A 19969-nucleotide genomic window follows, 5' to 3' on the forward strand; every position below is an offset into this window, starting at 1 on the left:
AAAAAAAAAAAAAAAAAGAGGATTCAGGGACAGGCTGATCAGGAATCGCAGATGAAGCCTGGGTCTTAAGCAATCAGAAGGAGATGAAGAGGAAATAGCATGGAGGCCCCTTTTGCCTGACTAGGCATAGTCTGACCAACTACAACTTGTTTGGGCCTCTGTGTAGTTTGTTGTTGTTGTGGTGTGCCGTCGAGTCGGCCCTGACTCACAGCAACCCCTCCTTGGGTTTCCGAGACAGTATCACTACGGAAGTAGATTGCCCAACCTTCCTTCCAAGTTGGGCCTCTATAGACCTCTTTTTTTTTTAACCCATAATATGATATCTTTTCATAAGTCAATTCAACTCAGTAGGGTTTGCAGCAAAATGTCAGAAAGACAAATAATTCCAATCAAAACATTCCTTTGGGCATATGGAATAAGGGAGAGTGGGCAGGGGGACAAGGAGTGATGAAAGAGTTTCTCTGTGCAGAGCATGCTTCACAGATGTCCATAATCTGTTACAAAGGCCAGTTTGCAGTTACAACCTTGCTGGGTGCGCAGTCCAGCACAGGAACAACTGAGACAGGCACAGACCTGTTTTCTAACCTCTACCCTCTCCAGATTCTTTTACTCTTCTTTCCTCTCTTTAAAAACATTTATTCTGTGTATATAATATTTCAGACATAAAAAATATTCAAAGAATAATATGAGAAACAACTGTGACATTCCCCTCCCCCCACCTCAAAAAATGAAGTACTGCAAATCCAGCTGAAGATCCCATGCCCACCTCCCATTCTCTCAAGAGGTGACAACTGTTTCAAATAACTGCATTTTCCTCTCAGGTAACCAGATTCTGAGTGTTGTAATTACTATGCATTTTCATTTTTATTACATATGTACATATCCCTGAAAAATGTACAATTGTGTTGCATGTTTTTAAGTGTATATAATGTTGTTGTTGTTATGTGCCATCGAGTCAGACCTGACTCACAGCGACCCCTCCTTGGGGTTCCGAGGCAGTATTACTAGGGAAGTAGATTGCCCAACCTTCATTCCAAGGAGTGGCCGGTGGGTTTGAACTGCCAGCCTTCTGGCTAGCAGTCAAGTGCTTTAGGCACCATGCTACCAGAGCCCTTTAGTGTATAAAATGGTATCATATAATTAGCTTTTATGTTTACTATTGCTTGTTAAGACTCTTTCAAGTTGTTGCATGCAGCCTCTGTAGTATTCATTCCTTGGTATGATTATAACATTATGTCTTATCTTTTCTCATCATACTGTCTCTTCAAACATGAGTGTGAGAGCTCTTGGGGGGAATATACCTAATGATGGACATGCAGGCTCATGGTTTATGAGTATTTCATTGCTACATTTTCTCAAAAGTCTTGCCAAAGAGGTTGAACAAATGTACACCTGAAACCCCACCATAGGGTTGTTACTGTGTTCTAGGTCCCTTTGGCAGACTTTCTAACATTGCTAGTCTAAGAGGTAACAGATCTCTTGGGGTGGTTAAAACCCTATCTGTGCTTCCCTGAAGTTGCGCATAATTCCTGCTAGTTAGCTTTCCTCCTCTGTCAACAACCACTTTTCTACTGAATGGTTGCTATTTTCATACTTTTATGTACATTCTGGACACTAACTCTATGCCACTTAGTGCTTTGCAAATTCCTTCTCCTGGTCAAATCTTTTCACTTTCTTATGGGGTGCTCTGATGCACAGAAGTCTTAAATTTTTATTGGTTGTTGTTGTTGTTGTTGTTTGCCATCGAGTCGGCCCCGACTCATATGCAGTTGAAATTTCTTAATTCTTCTCCTTCATGACCAGTGTTTTCTGTTTCTTTACATACACACACACACACACACACACGTACATATACACACATATTTTTTTTCTTGTCCAAGACCTTTGCCTCTGATGATGATGATGGAAACCTCCCAAGGTGAGCTGGAGAGATGCCTAAGACGTGCAGAGTGGTCTCTTACACAAGATACTTGGTGCTCCTTGTCCCCTCCCCTCCCATGCCACAGTTGATGAAACCACATTAATATCTAGCCCCAAAGCAGCTACATGTGGGCCAGTGATCCATAAAGAGAGCTCTGCCAAATGGGCACACTCATACCAGGGAGTGACTGACCAAGCCAATCAGAGCCTCTGTTCTGCAACAGAGTTCTAACAGACACTGCAAGTTAGTTGTCCCTTAACATTCTCAACCCCTTTTCCACTGCCTGCCTCAACCTCAGGGACAAGGACTAGCTCCTTTTGTAGCTAGGGGTGACAAAAAACTCTCTTCTGACTTACTGATGGATAAATGGAAGACTGCTCAATAAAGTTTCCGGGAAAGCTATAGCTTTTCCTGATAAAAAGGGACAGACATTCCTTTGTCCTTCACTCAGCCCTTTCCCCATCTTCCTTCTGTGAAAGCAGAGGTGATGTCAGGTGCAGCACTGGCAGCCATCTTGCAATTATAAGGCAACATGTTTGACATCAGAGGTCAACATACTAAGAACAGTGGAGTGGATAGAGCAAGCTTGCTGGGGCCCTAAAAACTCTGCTGGGTAGCTGAATGAATGTCAGCAACTGCTCAACTCTAGAAATTTTGTTATAGGAAAAAAAAAACAAAACCTGTTTATGCCATTGTTGAGGTCTCTGTTACTTGCACCAAAAGCAATCCTAACTGATACAATCACTTTGCTAGCAACAGAATAGAAAGGGAGAATAGAGGATCTGCTGTTGATTCACCAGGGCAAATGAAGTTATTATCTCCCATCTTTACCATATAGATTGCCAGGCCTTTCCTTTAAGGCACCTCCGGGTGGATTTGAACCTCCAATCTTTCAGTTAGTGGCTGAGTGCATCTGTACCACCTGGGGACTTTCATGTTATTAATATGGTGTATGAATAAACTATTCATATGACTATGCCACCAGCATGTACCTAATCCCACTCATCTTTAAAGAATTTTGCAACTACAATTTTCTATCCTTCTATATCAATTGTTCTCTTTTTAGTAGATTGCTTTTGTAAGTGTATGAAGTTATTATCTCTCATCTTCAAAAAAGAAAACAACAAAAAACCTCACTTGACTCCACATCCTCCAAGTAGCCCCCTATTTCTCTGCTTTCCTTCAAGAAAAATGATCCTCAAAAAAGCTATCCACACTTGGTGGCTCCACAGTTTTCAATTCAGACTTTTGCCCCCATCAGGACACTGACTCTGCTCTTGTCAAGGTCACTAGTGACCCTTCCAGGTCACAATCGATGGTCAATCCTCAGGCCTCACCTTACTTGATCCATGAGCAGCATGTGTCAGTTGATGTCCCTCTTCTTGAAATACCATCTTCACTTGATCTCCATAACTCTATGTTTTCCTGGTATTCCTCCCACTTCACTGGCAGCAACTCATTTTCCTCTGCTGGCACCTTCTCTTCCCCTTCTTCATTCCCAGGTGTTAGACCTGCATTGAAAGACTTCTTCCTTCAATACCATCAGATCTTGATCATATGCCACCTCCTGAAATAGCTGAATGTCGACCAATTCTTTTTGGTACAATGACTCTGTATCCTTCCATCTTCTTTTGATGCTTCCTGCATTGTTCAATATTTTGCCCATAGAATTCTTCAATATTGCAACTTGAGGCTTGAATTTTTTTCTTCACTTCTTTCAGCTTGAGAAATGCTGAGCATATTCCCTTTTGGTTTTCTAACTCTACCTCTTTGCATATTTCACTATAATTATTTATTTTGTCTCCCTGAGCCACCCTTTGAAATCTGTTCAACCTTTATTTCATCATTTCTTACATTCACTTTAGCTACTCTATGTTTAAAAGCAACTCTTTTGACAACTTTTCTGACATCATTTTGGTCTTTTCTTCCTTTCCTGTCTTTTTAATGAACTTTTACTTTCTTCATGTATGATGCTCTTGATGTCATACCATAACTCATTTGGTCTTGTCACTGGTGTTAATACTCAAATCTATTCTTCAGACGGTCTCTAAATCAAGGTTGTATTTTGGCTCTCATAGACTTGGTTTAATTTTCTTCAGCTTCAACTTGAACTTGTAAGTGAGCAATTAATGGTTATTCCAGTTAACTCCTAGCCTTGTTTTGACTGATTATACTGAGTTTCTCCATAGCCTTGTATCACAGATGCAATCAATCTGATTCCTCTGTATTCCTTCTGACAAAGTCCATGTGTATATGTGCCATTTATGTTGTTAAATAAAGGTATCTGCATTTTTTGTGCTCATGCGGAACCTGTACATAGACCAAGATGCAGTTGTTTAAACAGAACAAGGGGACACTTTATGGTTTAAAATCAGGAAGGGAGTACATCAGGGTTGTATCCTTTCACCATACTTATTCAATTTTTATGCTGAGCAAATAATCCAAGGTGGACTATATAAAGAAGAATGCAGCATTATAATTAGCAGAAGACTCATTAACAACCTGTGATACGCAGATGATACAACCTTGCTGTAAGTGAAGAGACTAGAAGCACTTACTGATAAAGATCAAAGACTGTAGTCGTCAGTATGGATTACACCTCAACACAAAGAAATCAAAATCCTCACAAATGGACCAATAAGGAACATCATCATAATTGGAGAAAAGATTTAATTTGTCAAGGATTTCATTTTACTTGGATGCATAATCAACACCCATGGAAGTAGCAGTCAAGCAATCAGATGTTGTATTGCACTGGGCAAATCTGCTGCAAAAGACATCTTTAAAACATTAAGGAACAAATATGTCACTTTGAAGTCTAAGGTGGACCTAACCCAAGCCATGGTATTGCCTCATATGCATGTGAAAGCTGGACAATAAATAAGGAAGACTGAAGAAGAGTTGATGCCTTTGAACTATAGTGTTGGTGAAGAATGTTGAAAAGACCATGGACTGCCAAAAGAATGAACAAATCTGTCCTGGAAGAAGTGCAGCCAGAATGCTCCTCAGAAGTGAGAACAGCCAGACTTTGTCTCACCTACTTTGGTCATATTGTCAGACGGGACCAGTCCCTCGAGAAGGGTATCATGCTTGGTAAAGTAAAGGCAAAGTAGAGGGTCAACGAAAAAGGGGAAGACCCTCAATGAGGTGGACTGACAGTGGCTGCCAGTGATAGGCTTAAACATAGAAAGGATTGTGAGGATGGAGCAGACCAGGCAGTGTTTCGTTCTGTTGCACAAAGGGTTGCTACGAGTCAGAGCCAACTCCTCGGGCACCTAACAAGAGACCTGCATTGCTGTCTGAACACCCCCTTCTGACCCCTGCTTCTTCTCTCCTTTATCTTTCACAGATGTTACCCTCAATACAGCTCCTGAGTATCTAACTGTCTTGGTTCTGCTATCACCCTAGAACAAACTACCACAGTCTTAGCTTTGACAACAACAAAGCCTCCAACTGGTCTCCCTGCTTCTACCCCTGCCTTCCCCTTTCCCACCAGTCTGTTCTCCACACGGCATCCAGGAGAATCCTTTTAAAACAAATCAGATCATGGCACTCTCCTGCTCAAAATCCTCTAAAACATTTCATGACCCTTAGAACAAAATCCAAAGTTTTCACAAGACTCTCATAATCTACTTTCCTGCTACATAACTCTCCAATGTCATCTTCTACCTGCCCCCTCACTCATCTGCCAACCACACTGGACTCCATGCTATCACTAAGCACACCCTGGACTAAGGCAGGCCTTTGACTGCTATTCCCTATCTGCAATGTTCTTGCCCCTAAGTGTCTCACGGTTCACTATTTCACTTTACTCAGAGCTTGCTCAAATATTACCTATCAGAGAGGCCTTCCATAGTCATACTATCCAAAATAGCACCTCCTTCACTCCCAGTCCCAGCAGTTCTCAACTGAAGGTGTTTCTGCCTGCCCTTGGCCCCAGGGATATTGGCCAATGTCCAGAGATATTTTCGGTTGTCACAACTGGGTGTTCTACTGGCGTCTAGTAGACAAAGGCCAGGGGTTGCATCCTAGAGTGCACAGATGTTGGTGTTGTTGGTTGCTGTTGAATTAATTCAGACTCATGGCAACCCCATGTCCACAGGGCACAACTGCTCCATATGGCTTTCAAAGCTGTGACCTTCCAGAAGCAGATCACCAGGTCTGTCTTCTGAGGTCCCTGTGTGTGGGCTAAAGCCACCAACCTTTTGGCTAAAAGTCAAGCACTTAACCATCTGCACTACCCAGGGACTCCTTACAGTGCACAGGATAGCCCTCCAAGACAGAATTATCCAGTCCAAAATGTTGATAGTGCCAAGGCTGAGAAAACTTTCTCTATCCCCTTATACTACATTATTTTTTTCACAGCATTTGTCATGGCCTGACAGTATATTATGTACTTATTTGTTCACTGTCTATTTCTCCTACTAGAATGAGAGCTGCATGAAGGCTTTCGTATTTACTATAGGAGTCTCTGGGTGGTTAAAACAGTTAACGTGCTTACCTGCTAACTGAAAGGTTAGAGGTCCAAGTCCACCAAGAGGCACCTCAGCAGAAAGGCCTGGTGATCTACTTCCAAAAAATTAGCCAGTGAAAACTCTTTGGAGCATAACTGTCATGGGTTACTAGGAATCTGAATTGACTCAACTCAACAACTAGTTTTTACTATACCTCCAACACTTAGAACAATGCCAGTACCATAGGAGGAGTGCAGTAACTATTTATTAAATGAATTACCAACCAAAATAAATAATAAATAACCACAAGTGCTTTTTGAGCCCTTATTTTGTTTCAAGCCTGTGCTATTTTTCAAGCATCAGTTCATTTACTACTTAGGACAATCCTGTAAGGTGCTGTAACTACACTAACCAGTTACAGACAAGAAGGCTCAAGAAAGTCACAAGGTTACTTGTCTACATTTAACAAGTGTCCATATGAAGCCAAGATTCAAAGTCATGCCTAGCAGCCTCCACAATTCTGTTCTTCACCCCCATACCTCGTCATATACCACAGCTGGATTAAATTTCCTAAGTCATTTTTCTTATCTTTGACTCAAGAATCTAAAATGATGAAGTTAGCTAACTAAAAGGCTGGCAGTTCAAACCCACCCAGCAGCTCCATGGGAGAAAAGACTTGGCGAACTGCTTCTGTATAAAGATTACAGCTAAGAGAACCCTATAGTACTACTCTGTCACATGGGGTCACTATGAGTTAGAACAGATTCAATGGCATCTAATAAGATCAAATCTGTATGCCTCTGGCTGGAAGTCTCAATTGGCCCCATCTGACACTCTAAGCTTATCTCCTACCCTCTGTACACTCTAAGGAGCTCTGGTGGTGTAGTGGGTAAGGCATTTGGATGCTAACCACAATGTCAATGGTTCAAAGCTACCAGCTGCTCCATGGCAAGATGATGAGGAAATCTACTCCCATAAAGACTTATAGTCTTGGAAACCCAAAGGGGGTCGCTATGAGTTGGAATCAACTTGATGGCAGTGGGTTTCTGTATACTCTGTCCCAAACTACTCCTTTATTGCCCCTTCAGCATGCAGTTCAGAGATTCACGAATCATTTTAGAGCAGAAATAACCTTCTGTTGCATTTGTCCTGGCATGGAGCCGGGGCCAAATTGTCACAGAGCCAAGCTAGCATACAAGACTTAACACTTGGGGTGGTGGACTCCACTCAACCCCATCATCCTAGTATGACTGTCACTCATGCCTCCACTCTGTGCTCCTTTTCCTAGATGCAAAATGTCCTTCTCTTGGCCTCCAAGAGTTAAAAGTCTACATTTCCCTCAAGGCCTACCTCAAAATAAGCCTCCTTCCCACTTTAATCCCACTCCACTGTGCCTTTTCCCTTCATATGAATTATTTCAGCCCATGTTATATACAAAATCCATACCATTCCACCATACATTTGTATATTGTTTCTAATTGTTTCATATAGCAAATATCTTGTCTTCATGGCAGAGCTGGGAGCTCTGTGAGGGAAAAATAATGCCTTCAAATGCTTCAGTACTCTTCACAGGTCTTAGAATAGCATAGATAGCCCACAAATGCCTAGCTAATATTCATCAAATATTAGCTTGCTGTTCAACATGTTAAAATTTCAGGTGTTCCTGGGGCTACCAAGAGAAGATAGGAAATCAGAGTGGGAGTTATACATGACTAATCAGCATATAATTAATCACAGCAATCACAGCAGTTGGTGAGCACTGTGAGCCTAAATGTAGAGCAGGAGAACTCAAGAAGAATGCAATAGAATGCCCATGTCTTTTATGTGGGACAGGGAGAGAAATCAGTAGAAACAGATAAAAGATTCAGAGGCTAAGAAAAGAGTCAGAGGAACATAGAGTTACTATGATAAAAAGGAAATTTAAAGGAAGAAGAATGGCTTACAATGAAGTAGTAAGTCAAAAGGTATTTGGATTCAGAAAAGATCTGGGAAAAACATACCAGAGAAAGACCGTGGAGAGCATGGGTCCACAGTAGTCAGAGTAAGGGATGGCTGGGGATGGAAATGGTACATTCACTTGCTGAAGACCCTAGGATACGATGTTTAGCAAAGAATGTGTTACCCAGGACTTGGAACAGGTACATTCTGGTTCAAAGCCCTGGTAGTTAGCTAACCAGCTAGCAGACATTAACTTATAACCCAGGATGGCCTAACTCTCACCACAAACCTCCCAGCAGGATAAGCTCAATTATTCATTATAATTGGGGCTGGATACAATTATTGGGAAACCTTTTGAGTGATTCAATTTCACTGAAATTACATCATGGAAATGTGACATTATGAAGGATTGAGAATTGACTGCGGAAATATAGGAAAGCTCTGACATGAGCAACTCACACCTGGGTGACTTCCAATTCCTGTACACTAATCATGGGCCCTCTCAGTTCACTGGTGTTAGACATTCAGAATTTACTTTATAACAACAATGAGAGAGAGAGAGAAGAAGAAGACAGGACAGAAGGACCTCGAAATGTTAACAGGACCCTTCAGATAAAGAAAGTGGAGAAGCAGCATCAGACTCTGCCTCTCCCAATATGTGATGAAGCGAACATAAAAGAATTAAGATTTAAAAAACCAAAAATTCACCATCATCAACCAATAGGAAAAGGGAAGCAAAGTTATTCCAAAATTCCTGAGAAGAGTCAGCCAAGGAAAGAAATAGAAGATTCTGTCTGTACTGCCTAAACGCAGTAATCAGGAAAGGAGTGGCATGCTGAGAATTCTCTTAAATACTCTCCAATTTTGAGAAGCAAACAGAGGGGCGGGTGGATAGCCCTGAAACAGTTAAGGAAAAGCCCTTGAAGGCAGAAGCCCACACATTTCCAGGCACTCAGGAGTGACAGCGAGGCTACCTGGGTTGGCTACCTTCTGAGGCACTAACTAGGTCAAACTCGGGGAACTACCCAGAGCCTGGGCTGGGGGCAGAGGGACATCCCTGGCAAGTAGAGGGGGCCCTAGTACAGGCCTTTTAATGGTGTCCTAGAGACAGGACAGAGGCTTGCTCTCCCTCAAAAAACTTACTGAGAATGAGTGGAGCTCAAGCTGTCTCTTTCCCAACCCCTCTTCAAGCTCAAGTAGAATGGAGAGAAAGCAACCGAGCATTGAATAGGAAGACAACTGGTCCTAGACAGGTGGGGAGAGTGTTAAGGAAAACCCACCTACACCACATATGAGGAAATATAAAATTGGGACAACACAGGTGCAGACATTAAGCATGGAGGAGATGAAAAGAAATGGCATGGGGATGTATGCAGACATACCACAGCCAAAGGAAGGATGGAAAGAAAGGAAAAAAAAAAAACCACCTCAGGAACTTGGTCTGGGAGGAAAAGAGCTGAGAAGTGACTTCTCCATGGCTGTCTCAAGCTTCAGATAAACTCATTAGAAATAAGAATCCAATAAAACAAAGGCTCAAAGACAAGAAATAAACCAACAGAATATGGTGAAAAGATTGCAGAGCTATGGAAACAAATTGAGAAGCAGATGACACCAATTCAGAGCTAATAAATAAATTAAAGCGGCAAGGGACAGAACAGACGTGACTGAAAATTAAAGAAGGCACACAGGAAAGGTCTTAGATTAGTTCAGTGGATGCTGGGAAAAATGGAAAACAATCATCTCATCCAATCAAAGGGAATGTGTTAAACATAGAAGGCAAAGGTGATGAAACAAAGAGTAACTCGTTTCCTGGAATAGAAAATCCAATAAGTAAAACAGAGGCAATATTCAGAAATATAATACAAAATATTTTCCCTGAATTGAAGGATAGAGTGAATCTGGCCTCAGAATTCTCCAAAGTCATGTTCAAAATCATAGGGAAATGAAGAATTACCTAAAAAGATCCAAAAGAAATAACGTGGCCCTAGAAGAGTATACCCAACCATGCTGTATGTCTAGTATAAAGGTAACAGGCAGAAATTCTCAACACGAACAAGCTCAAAAATACAACGCTCCACCCTATCAGAAAAGGAGCTCTGGTGGCATAGTGGTTAAAGGATCTGACTGCTAACCAAAAGGTCAGCAGTTCAAACCCACCAGCTGCCCTGTGGGACAAGGATGAAGCAATCTGCCTCTGTAAAGATTTACAGCCTTGGAAACCCTCTGGGCAGTTCTACTCTGCCCAGTAGGCTTCCTACAAATTGGAATCAACCCAATGGTAGTAGGACTGAGTAAAAAATTCTGCTCCCTAGAACTGGTGATCAGAAAAACCAAGTGGTGAACGTAGGACCCGCCGAAATGTAGACCCCACCCTGCAGCTGAAAGAATTAGGAATGTCATGAAATAGTAGTGTGATAAACTCTTACAAAGTAAAAATAAAACTAATGACAAAAATTGGGTGTAGAGGGAGGATAGGAACAGGTAGAAATTGAAGTATTAATTCCCTCATCTTTCACAATGTTGTTGTTGTTGTTATGTGCCATCGAGTCGGCCCCGACTCATAGCGACCCCTCCTTGGGTTTCCGAGGCAGTATCACTACAGAAGTAGGATTGCCCCATCTTCCTTCCGAGGAGTGGCTGGTGGGTTTGAACCGCCAGCCTTCTGGTTAGCAGCCAAGTGCCTTAGGCACTAAGCTACCAGAGCTCCTCATCATCTTTCACAATAGGAAGTCAATTTTTCTGTTAAATACATGCAAAATTCAATAATAATGTTTTATTTTAAAAACAGCATCCATGACGTATTCTATTCTTTCTAAAATTATAAATCATCTAGCTAGTTATCCATCCATCCATCCTCTTAACTTAGGTATCTGAACAGAAAGCTGTCTAGAATGATGGCTACCAAGAGTTTATAAATAGAGAGAAAAAGCAGATCAGGGGCCCTGAAAACCAGAGAGAAGTGTCAGCACCTATCAGTTTCACTAGTACTTCCCATCCAAATGTACTCTTATCTCCATCCAGGCCTTGCCTTTAACTCCACACTCATACACCTAGCTACTTACTCAACATCTCTATGTAAGTATCTCAAATGGAACCCATGATATATCTTACTCCTTCTGAAAATATTTCCATCTAGCTAGTTATCCATCCATCCATCATCTTAATTTAGGTATCTGAATAGAAAGCCGTCTAGAGTGATGGCTACCAAGAGTTTGTATTAACAGAGAGAAAACGCCACACTCATATACTCAGCTATGATTCAACATCTCTATTTGAATATCCACTAAGTATTTCAAATGTAACCCATGACATATCCTATTTGTGACATGTCCAAAACCAAACTTTTGATCTTCCCTTCCTAAATCTGCTCTTCCCTCAGCCTTCCCCATTTCAGTAAATGTAGGCCAAAAACCTTGACTATCTGTTTCTCTCACACCCAATACCCCATGTGTCAGCAAATCCTATCAGCTCCATCTTCTCTCCACCTTCTTTACTATAAGCCTAGTCCAACCATTTATTCTAGACTAGATGATTGCAGCTCCTTCCTAACGGGCGCCCACTCTGTTCTTGCCCCTATATCTGTACTCCAAACAGCAACCAGAGTGATTTTTTCAAAGCTTAGGTCAGATCATAACACTCCTTTGCTCAAAACTCTCCAAGGGTTTTCACCCTAACTCAGAATAAAACCCAATGTTTTCATCATCTCCTATTCAGACTCCAGGTGCCCTGATGGTGCAGTGGTTAAGCGCTCAGCTGCAAAAAGCTGAGCTTTAGCTGGAAAAGTCAGTGGTTTAAACCCACCAACTCCTCTATGGGAGAAAGATATGGCAGTCTGCTTCCATAAAGATTTCCAGCCTTAGAAACCCTATAGGGCAGTTTTAACCTGTTCTACAGGGTACTTATGAGTTAAAATCAACTCCTGGCTTTGGTTGTTTTGGAGGCAGGCAGCTTCCTGCCTCAGAGTCTCTGCGCTTACTCTTCCCTCTACCCAGAATGCTTTTCAGAGCCGCAAGCTTCATTCCCTCACTTCATTCAAATCTCTGCTATAATAACCTCCTTTCAGGAAAGGCTTCCCTGACCAGTCTACAAAAATGCATCCCCACACACTTATCCTGTGTTACCGAGAGCAGGAATTTTATCTCTTTTTGTTCACAGATATATCCCTAGAGCTTAGAGTGCTTTTTGACACAAAGTAGTTACTCAATATTTGCTAAATAAATGAATCAGTGAAAGAACCTAATATTTTATTTCCCCAAAATACTGAAAATGTTATCTTTCTTTACTTCTGATGGATCAGACTACTCTATAGATCACTATAATTCAGGCAAATATTATTTACTCTTAGTGAACAACACATGGAAGTTACAAAAAACTCTATATAAAGTGCAGGGCTCAGAGATGATTTCTGGTGGCAGTGGTACCAGTGTTTGGGGAAGGGTGTATGATAGGGAGGGCAGGAGTATTCACCAACCCAGTGTCTGGTATGCAGAAAACAGAGCTCTGGCTGCTTTATCCTCCAGTTATCACAGAGTGAGAGTTCAGAAACTAATGTCCTCTTAACTGTACCTGTCCCTGTTGGGTCACCTCCCTGGATCATGAAGTCTTTGATGATCCTGTGGAATTTGGTACCATTGTAGTAACCTCGACGAGCCAACTCAGCAAAGTTCTTACAGGTCTTTGGAGCATGCTTCCAGTACAACTCGAGCACAATGATCCCCATGCTGTAGGAAGAGAGGAAAGCATAGTTTCCATCAAGAACAGAGTCACAGCAAATAAGAATATCATACTATACTACTCCAGGATGCCTCATTTTCAAGCTCGTAAGTTATGAAATTGTGACAACCACTGGATTTCATCAGGGCTCAGCACAGTCAAACTACCCAGTACAATCAACATGAACAGAGATTATCACCTTTGAGTAAAATACGTGGAGGTTTCTGGTACTTCTTTTAAGCAAAATAACTGAAGACAAGTCAAAATCCTAATACCTGATATATATAAGTCACCAGTCATCTGGAAGCAATATAACCAATCAGTAAATCAGAAAACAAATCTTACACTTAATTTATTGAATTTAAAGAAAAGAAAGCATTAAAGTATCAGGAGTTCATATTTATTTATACAATTATAAGTTTCTGAGTGGGAGGTAAGAACTGCGTAGACTAGAGAGAGACAAGGATAAGAAGGTTTTTTTTGTTTTTTTTTTTTTAATTTTTATTGTGATTTGGGTGAAAGTTTACAGAGCAAATTCATTTTCCATACAGCAGTTCATATACTTTGTCTCATGACATTGACTGCAATTTCCCACACTGCAACAACTCTTTTCCCACTTCCTCCCCATAGCCACCTCTTCCCTGTATCCTTCCCTCCCATGCACTCCTGCTCCCTGAGCTGTCTGCCTGCGCATACACATTCCTTCTATTCTCTCATGATTGATCTCTCGAAGGAGTGTATCTACCTAATATAAACGTTCAGCTCATATGCCTGTCTTTTGTTTGGCTGGAAGCCACAGGAGTGGGTTCAGTTCCAGACCTACAGGGCAGCTAGGGGCCATAGTTTCAGGAGTTCCACCAGGCTCTATCAGACCAGCCCCCCCCCCCCCGCCTTTATTTTAGATCTTGAGTTTTGTTCCACATTGTTCTCCCACTCTCTCCAGGATCTCCTATATAGATCCCTCTCTGAGTGACTGACAATGGTAGCTAGGCATCATCTAGTTCTTCTGGTCTCATAGTCATATAGGCTAAGGACTGCAGGGTGTACCAGTCTCTTAGACTAATTGTTTCCATGCATCTTTGTTTTTCTTCATTGTTCTCTCCTCTGGACGAGGAGAGACCCATCGTTGCATCTAGATGGCTGCTTGCAAGCTTTTAAGATCCCAGTCGCTACTCGCCAGAAAAGTAGGATGTGGAACAATGTTTTTGTGTAGTATGTTATTATGCCAATTGAGCTTGATGTCCCCTGCGACCATGGTCCTGAGCCCACAGGTCCAACTACTCGTTCCCTCCAGGTAGCTGGCTGTGGCCCAGAAATGACTACAACTTTGTCCCTTGTCAGCTCTACTATATACCTGGAAGTTCTTACAGAACATACAAAAACACTTGTAGAAACACTGTCTGCTGTAAGTGGTCATGGGCACACTCCCCCCTGCATAGACATACCTAGTCATTCAGCCTGTCCACCCACCTATCCACCCATAGATCAATGTTTGCCTTCACTGACAATGCAGTACTGTATGTGCAAGAGGGTTCATCTTTGTTGTCTGTATCCCATGCATCTCTCTCTGTCTTCCTCTTCCTCAATGTCACCGTGTTGATCACTCACATTTGGTACACTGCCCTTCCCCTCACCCAAATCAATACTTGTCTCTAACTATCTAGCAGTGTTCCCTCCCCTCCCCTCTCACCCCTAGTAACCAACAAAGGCCATTTCCTTCCATATAGAAACCTTTTCTTGACTTTTTACAATGGACTAATACAGTATCTGTCCTTCTGTGATTATTTCACTCAGCATAATATCCTCCAAGTTCATCCATGTTATGCAGTGTTTTGCAGATTCTGTTATTCTTTAGAGTTGCATAGTATTCCTCCATCGTGTGTAAGTACTATAGTTTGGTTATCCATTCATCGGGTGATGGGCACCTAGGTTGTTTCCATTTTTCTGCTACTGTAAATAGTGATGCGGTGAACATGGGTGTGTATATATCTATTCTTGTCCTGGCTCTTACTTCTTTAGGATATATACCTAGTCATGGAATTGCTGGGTCAAATGGTATTTCTAATTCCAACTTTTTAAGGACTTGCCATACTGCTTTCCACACTGGAAATTTGACAGTCCCACCAGCAGTGTATGAGAGTCCCAACCTTTTCACATTCTCACCAGCATTTGTTATTTTCTGTCTTGTTGAACTTTGCTACTAGTGCTGGGGCAAGATAGTATCTCATTGTTTTGATCTGCATCTCTCTAATGGTTAATGATCATAAGCATTTCTTGATGTGTTTGTTGGCTGCCTGAATATCCTTTTCGGTGAAGTGCCCATTCATGTCTTCCATCCATTTTTAAACTGGATTGTTTGTCTTTTTATTGTTGAGGTACTGGAGTTTTCTATAAATTTTAGCTGTAAGTCCCTTGTCAGATATGTCATTACCAAATATTTTTTCCCAATCTGTAGGTTTGCTTTTTACTCTTTTGGAAAAATCTTTGGAAGCACATAAAAATTTAATTTTTAGAAGGTGAGAGGAAGGTTTTTTCAATGAATAGCTTTAAATACGTTTTCTATTTCAGAACCATGTAAATGTACTACCTGTTAAAAAAAATTAATTAAAAAAAAAAAGTATACCTTGTGTGTGTTTGGCAAGGGGTGCAACAAAGGCAAAATCTGATCAAACCTTTGCATTTACCCAATGTGATGAGCACTTTTTTTCCCTTCCAGTACTATTAAGGATTGGGAAGAAGCTAGGACAGATGTCTTCTCCTCCACTCCATCACTCACTAGATTTTAAGCTGTAAGAATATGAGAACTGAGTCCACTCTGGATACCCAGTGCCTAGCACAGTTCCTTGAACATTGTAAGCACTCTACAAATACATGTAAAATGTGCTAGAAAACAGCATCCAGGCCTTTCTGCCTGCGATCCATCCTTCACACTAACATTCAACATGGATTAATGGTTATTCTGTGCAAGGCATTGTTCTACATGCTTTTACCCTCATGGAGCTTATATTCTGGTGCACATATGTTAAATAGAGGGAATAACCTTTTGGAATAACAATTAAGAAGTCTCATTGGATTTTTAAATGTACATACCTTTTGACTCAGTAATTTCAACTTCTATGTATCTACCTTCTGGACACTACCCTAAGTGTCTAAGGATCCAATGTGTATTCCAGCATTAGAGCAAAAATCAAGAAGCTATTTAAACATCCCTCAAAGAGGAAATGAGTACAATATGAAATATTCATACTATGGTAAAGGAGCTCTGGTGGCATAGCGCCTAAGGCATTTGACTGCTAACCAGAAGGTTGGTGGTTCAAACCCACCAGCCACTCCACAGGAGGAAGACTGGGCGATCTACTTTGGTAAAGATTTACTGCCTTGGAAACCCAAAGAGGGTCACTATGAGCCAGAATCAACTCAACGGCAGTGAGTTTGGTTTTTTCATACTATGGCAAGCTATATATTACTGGCTGAAAGAAAAGCAAATTACAGCAAGACCATATGAACCTATTTTTGATAAAAAAGAAAACAAGTAAGAGATGTTAGATGTAATACAGAAAAAGAATCGAAAGATCATTTAACAAACTACTAATAGTGTTTATGGGGAGGAGGTCGCTTTCATGTCTTACTCTATATACTTCTATACTGTTTGGATCTTAATTGTATTTTGTAATTAATAGATATGTTAACTGGGGAAGTCAGCAATTATTTCGAAGTTAGGGCCTGAAGGAGGAAAACTTTGCCATTTAAGAAGGTGGGGAAGATGGCCAGGGAGTAAGAGCCCAAAATAAACCAACTGTCATCAAGTTTTTCCAGTATTATATCAGACAGTGTTTCCCTGCTATTCATAAGATTTTCACCAGACAAATCTTTAAGTGGATGACCTCTTCCAACGGAAAAAGGGGAAGGCCCTCAACAAGACGGACTGACACAGTGGCTGCAACATGGGCTCAGGTATAGCAAGGATCATGAGGCTGGCACAGGACTGGGCAGTGTTTTGTTCTGTTGTACATAGGGCTGCTATCAGTCAGAGCTGACTCAAGGGCACCTAACATAATACAACAACATCATCGAGTTGATTCTGACTCATAGCGGAAACACATAGAACAAATACAGAGGGACTGAGAGAACTCTGTGTTCTTGTGGAAAGCAGCTTGGGCAAGAATAGAAAGCAGAGACTCTGGCTGGGCCCTAGCTGCTGATGCAGGAATGGCAGGTGTAACCAGAGAGGTAGGTAAGTGCCAGGTGAAAAAACCACCTTGAACGTCAGACTTAGAGATTTAAACATTATATTGTAGCAGCAAGAAGTCAGTTAAGGTTTTTGAACAGGATCTCTTGTCCTCCTTTGGAAACGATCCCTCTGAATTTTTTCCAGAGTCAACAGAATAAACACGGTTAAAGCCAAAATATGAGGCAGACAGACTAAGTCCAAATAAGATGTGTAGCTTTCTTTGGTGAACTCCTTTAATCTGTAAAACCTGTCATTTTCCCTGCTAAAATTGGAGAGGAGGAAGTGGAAAAACATCTACTTGATTTGAATTGCTAGGATTACCAAGGGTAAGGGACATGGCACTAGCTGCTTGGTGCTTAATTGTATTATTAATTATATCATTCTGATTGTGGGGAAAATGTGCTTCTTCCTGTGATTTCAATTTGTTTATACAATGTAGTACTTTCACGTAATTAACTGCATATCTGTCTCCACTATACTGTGAGCTCCGAAGGGCAGAGCTGTGTACGTTTCATCCATCTCCGTAAGCTCCATTCCCACATCCTACGTACCTCGCCTGTGGACTCAATACACGCTTGTAGAATAAATGAATGAACAGAGTGGCGGGAAGAGGACAATCAGGCAGCTGTTGCTGAGGTCTCAGCGTAAGTCGATGAGAAGGAGGGCGGTGGCGGTCCCCACTGAGCCCTCAAACCACTCTCACCGCCGCCGCTCTTCCACGTGGAGGCTGGCCTCCGGGGAGAGCGCCGGGAGGCGAGTCCCTTGGCGAGGCCGAGGCTCCGCATCGCTTCCGCCAGCCCAGCCCCTGAGGCCCGATACCCCTCACCTGGTTTCCAAGTATACGTTGGGCGGCTGCCAGGAATCTGGGGGGATCGCCGCCATAGCGAAACCTGCGGGATCCTTCTCTAGCAATTGCTACTTCCGGCGTCGATTCACTGGGGACCCCCCACTGCCGCGAACACTTCCGGTCCTTTTCAGTCCCAAGATTTTGGGGGTTGGGACAAGGAGAGAGGAAGACTCTTCCTTCTCAGGTCGCAGAGCTCTGGTGCTAGGCGAAAAGAGGCGGGGGCGCAAGGACAAAATAAAATGCACGCTGTATTAAAGCTAGCCTCCAAAAGGCGGTATCAGGCCACTCTCCGAACATCTGATTGGTTTGTTTAAGCGTGGACGGCAGGAACACCAGCATATCTACACTCTGATTGGACTTAAATCCTAATGTTCAAATCCTAGAATATCCTAGTCTAGTCCTACAACTGGGCAGGAACCAGAAGGGGAGGTAGAGAATTCTTTAGTCTCTTAAAGAGTGGAGAAGAGATACCTGTAATTAAATGCTTTTGGAAGGCTCTGTACGGATTACATGGTGCTTACACTTTTCTATCTCTTTTACCCCACAAAGCAATCCTGTGAAATACTGTTCTTATTGTAGTTAGATGAAGAAGAGTCTGTTCAAACTCAGCGACTCTATTTACAACAGAAAAAACCCTTCCAGGTAATGCGCCATCCTCACAGTCGTTGCTATGCTTGACCTTTCTTTGCACTCACTGTGCCAGTCCATCTCCTTGAGGATCTTACCCTTTTTCTCTGACCTTCTACTTTATCAAGCATGATATCCTTCTCCAGGGACTGGTCCTTTCTGACAACATCAGGGACAAAGTCTGGCCATTCTTGCCTCTAAGAAGCATTCAGACTATACCTCTTCCAAGACAGATTTGTTGGTTCTTCTGGCAGTCCATGGTATTTTCAATATTCTTCGCTAACACCACAATTCAAATGCATAGATTTTTCTTGTCTTTCTTATTGTCTGGCTTTCATGTGCATATGAAGCTATTGAAAATACCATGGCTTAGGTCAGGTGCACCTTAGTCTTCAAAATGACATCTTTGCTCTTTAACCCTTTGAAAAGGTCTTTTGGAGTAGATTTGGTCAGTGCAATACATCGTTTGATCTCCTGACTGCTGCTTCCATTGGTGTTGATTGTGGATCCAAGGAAAATGAAATCCTTGACAACTTCAATCTTTTCTCCATTTATTGTGATGTTGCTTACTGGTCCAGTTATGAGGACTTTTGTTTTATGTTGAAGTGTAATCCATCCTGAAGACTATAGTCTTTGATCTCCATCAGTAAGTGCTTCAAATCTTCTTTCAGCAAGCAAGGTTATGTCATCTGGATATTGCAGGTCGTTAATGAGTCTTCCTCTGATCTTGATGCCATGCTCTTTTTCATATAGTCCAGCTTCTTGGGTTATTTGCTCAATATACAGATTGAATACATATGGTGAAAGGATGCAACTCTGACGCACACCTTTCCTGATTTTAAACCATGCAATATCCTCTTGTTCTGTTTAACAACTCCCTCTTGGTCTATGTGCAGGTTCCTCATGAGCACAATTAAGTGTTCTGGAATTCCCATTCTTCACAATGTAACCCATAATTTGTAATGATCTACACAGTCTAATACTTTTTGCGTAGTCAGTAAAACACAGGTAAACATCTTTCTGGTATTCTTTGCTTTCAACCAAGATCCATCTGACATCAGCAATGATATCCCTCGTTCCATGCACTCTTCTGAATCTGGCTTGAATTTCTGGTGGTTCCCTGTCAGTATACTGCTGCAAGTTTTTTAAATTATCTTCAGCAAAATTTTATTTGTGTATGATATTAATGATGTTATGTGCCATCGAGTCGGACCCAACCTTGGGTTTCTGAGGTGGTA

The 19969-nt window shown here is 41.7% G+C and overlaps 1 protein-coding gene across 1 annotated transcript in view; it reads right to left on the bottom strand.

The window, feature by feature from the left end:
* Positions 1 to 18139, bottom strand: part of PPIL1 (peptidylprolyl isomerase like 1) — a 24431-nt gene extending 6292 nt beyond the window's left edge. The window contains exons 1-2 of the mRNA XM_007939404.1: positions 18084 to 18139; positions 12880 to 13034 (exon numbers count right to left, since the gene is read on the bottom strand). Of these exons, the coding sequence (XP_007937595.1) occupies positions 12880 to 13034; positions 18084 to 18139 (211 nt within the window). The remainder of the gene's footprint in view (positions 1 to 12879; positions 13035 to 18083) is intronic.
* Positions 18140 to 19969: the final 1830 nt, after the last annotated feature.

The sequence above is a fragment of the Orycteropus afer genome, unplaced genomic scaffold (genome assembly GCF_000298275.1).
Source record: "Orycteropus afer afer isolate SDZICR_OR568_19922 unplaced genomic scaffold, OryAfe1.0 scaffold00059, whole genome shotgun sequence".
Taxonomy (NCBI): domain Eukaryota; kingdom Metazoa; phylum Chordata; class Mammalia; order Tubulidentata; family Orycteropodidae; genus Orycteropus; species Orycteropus afer.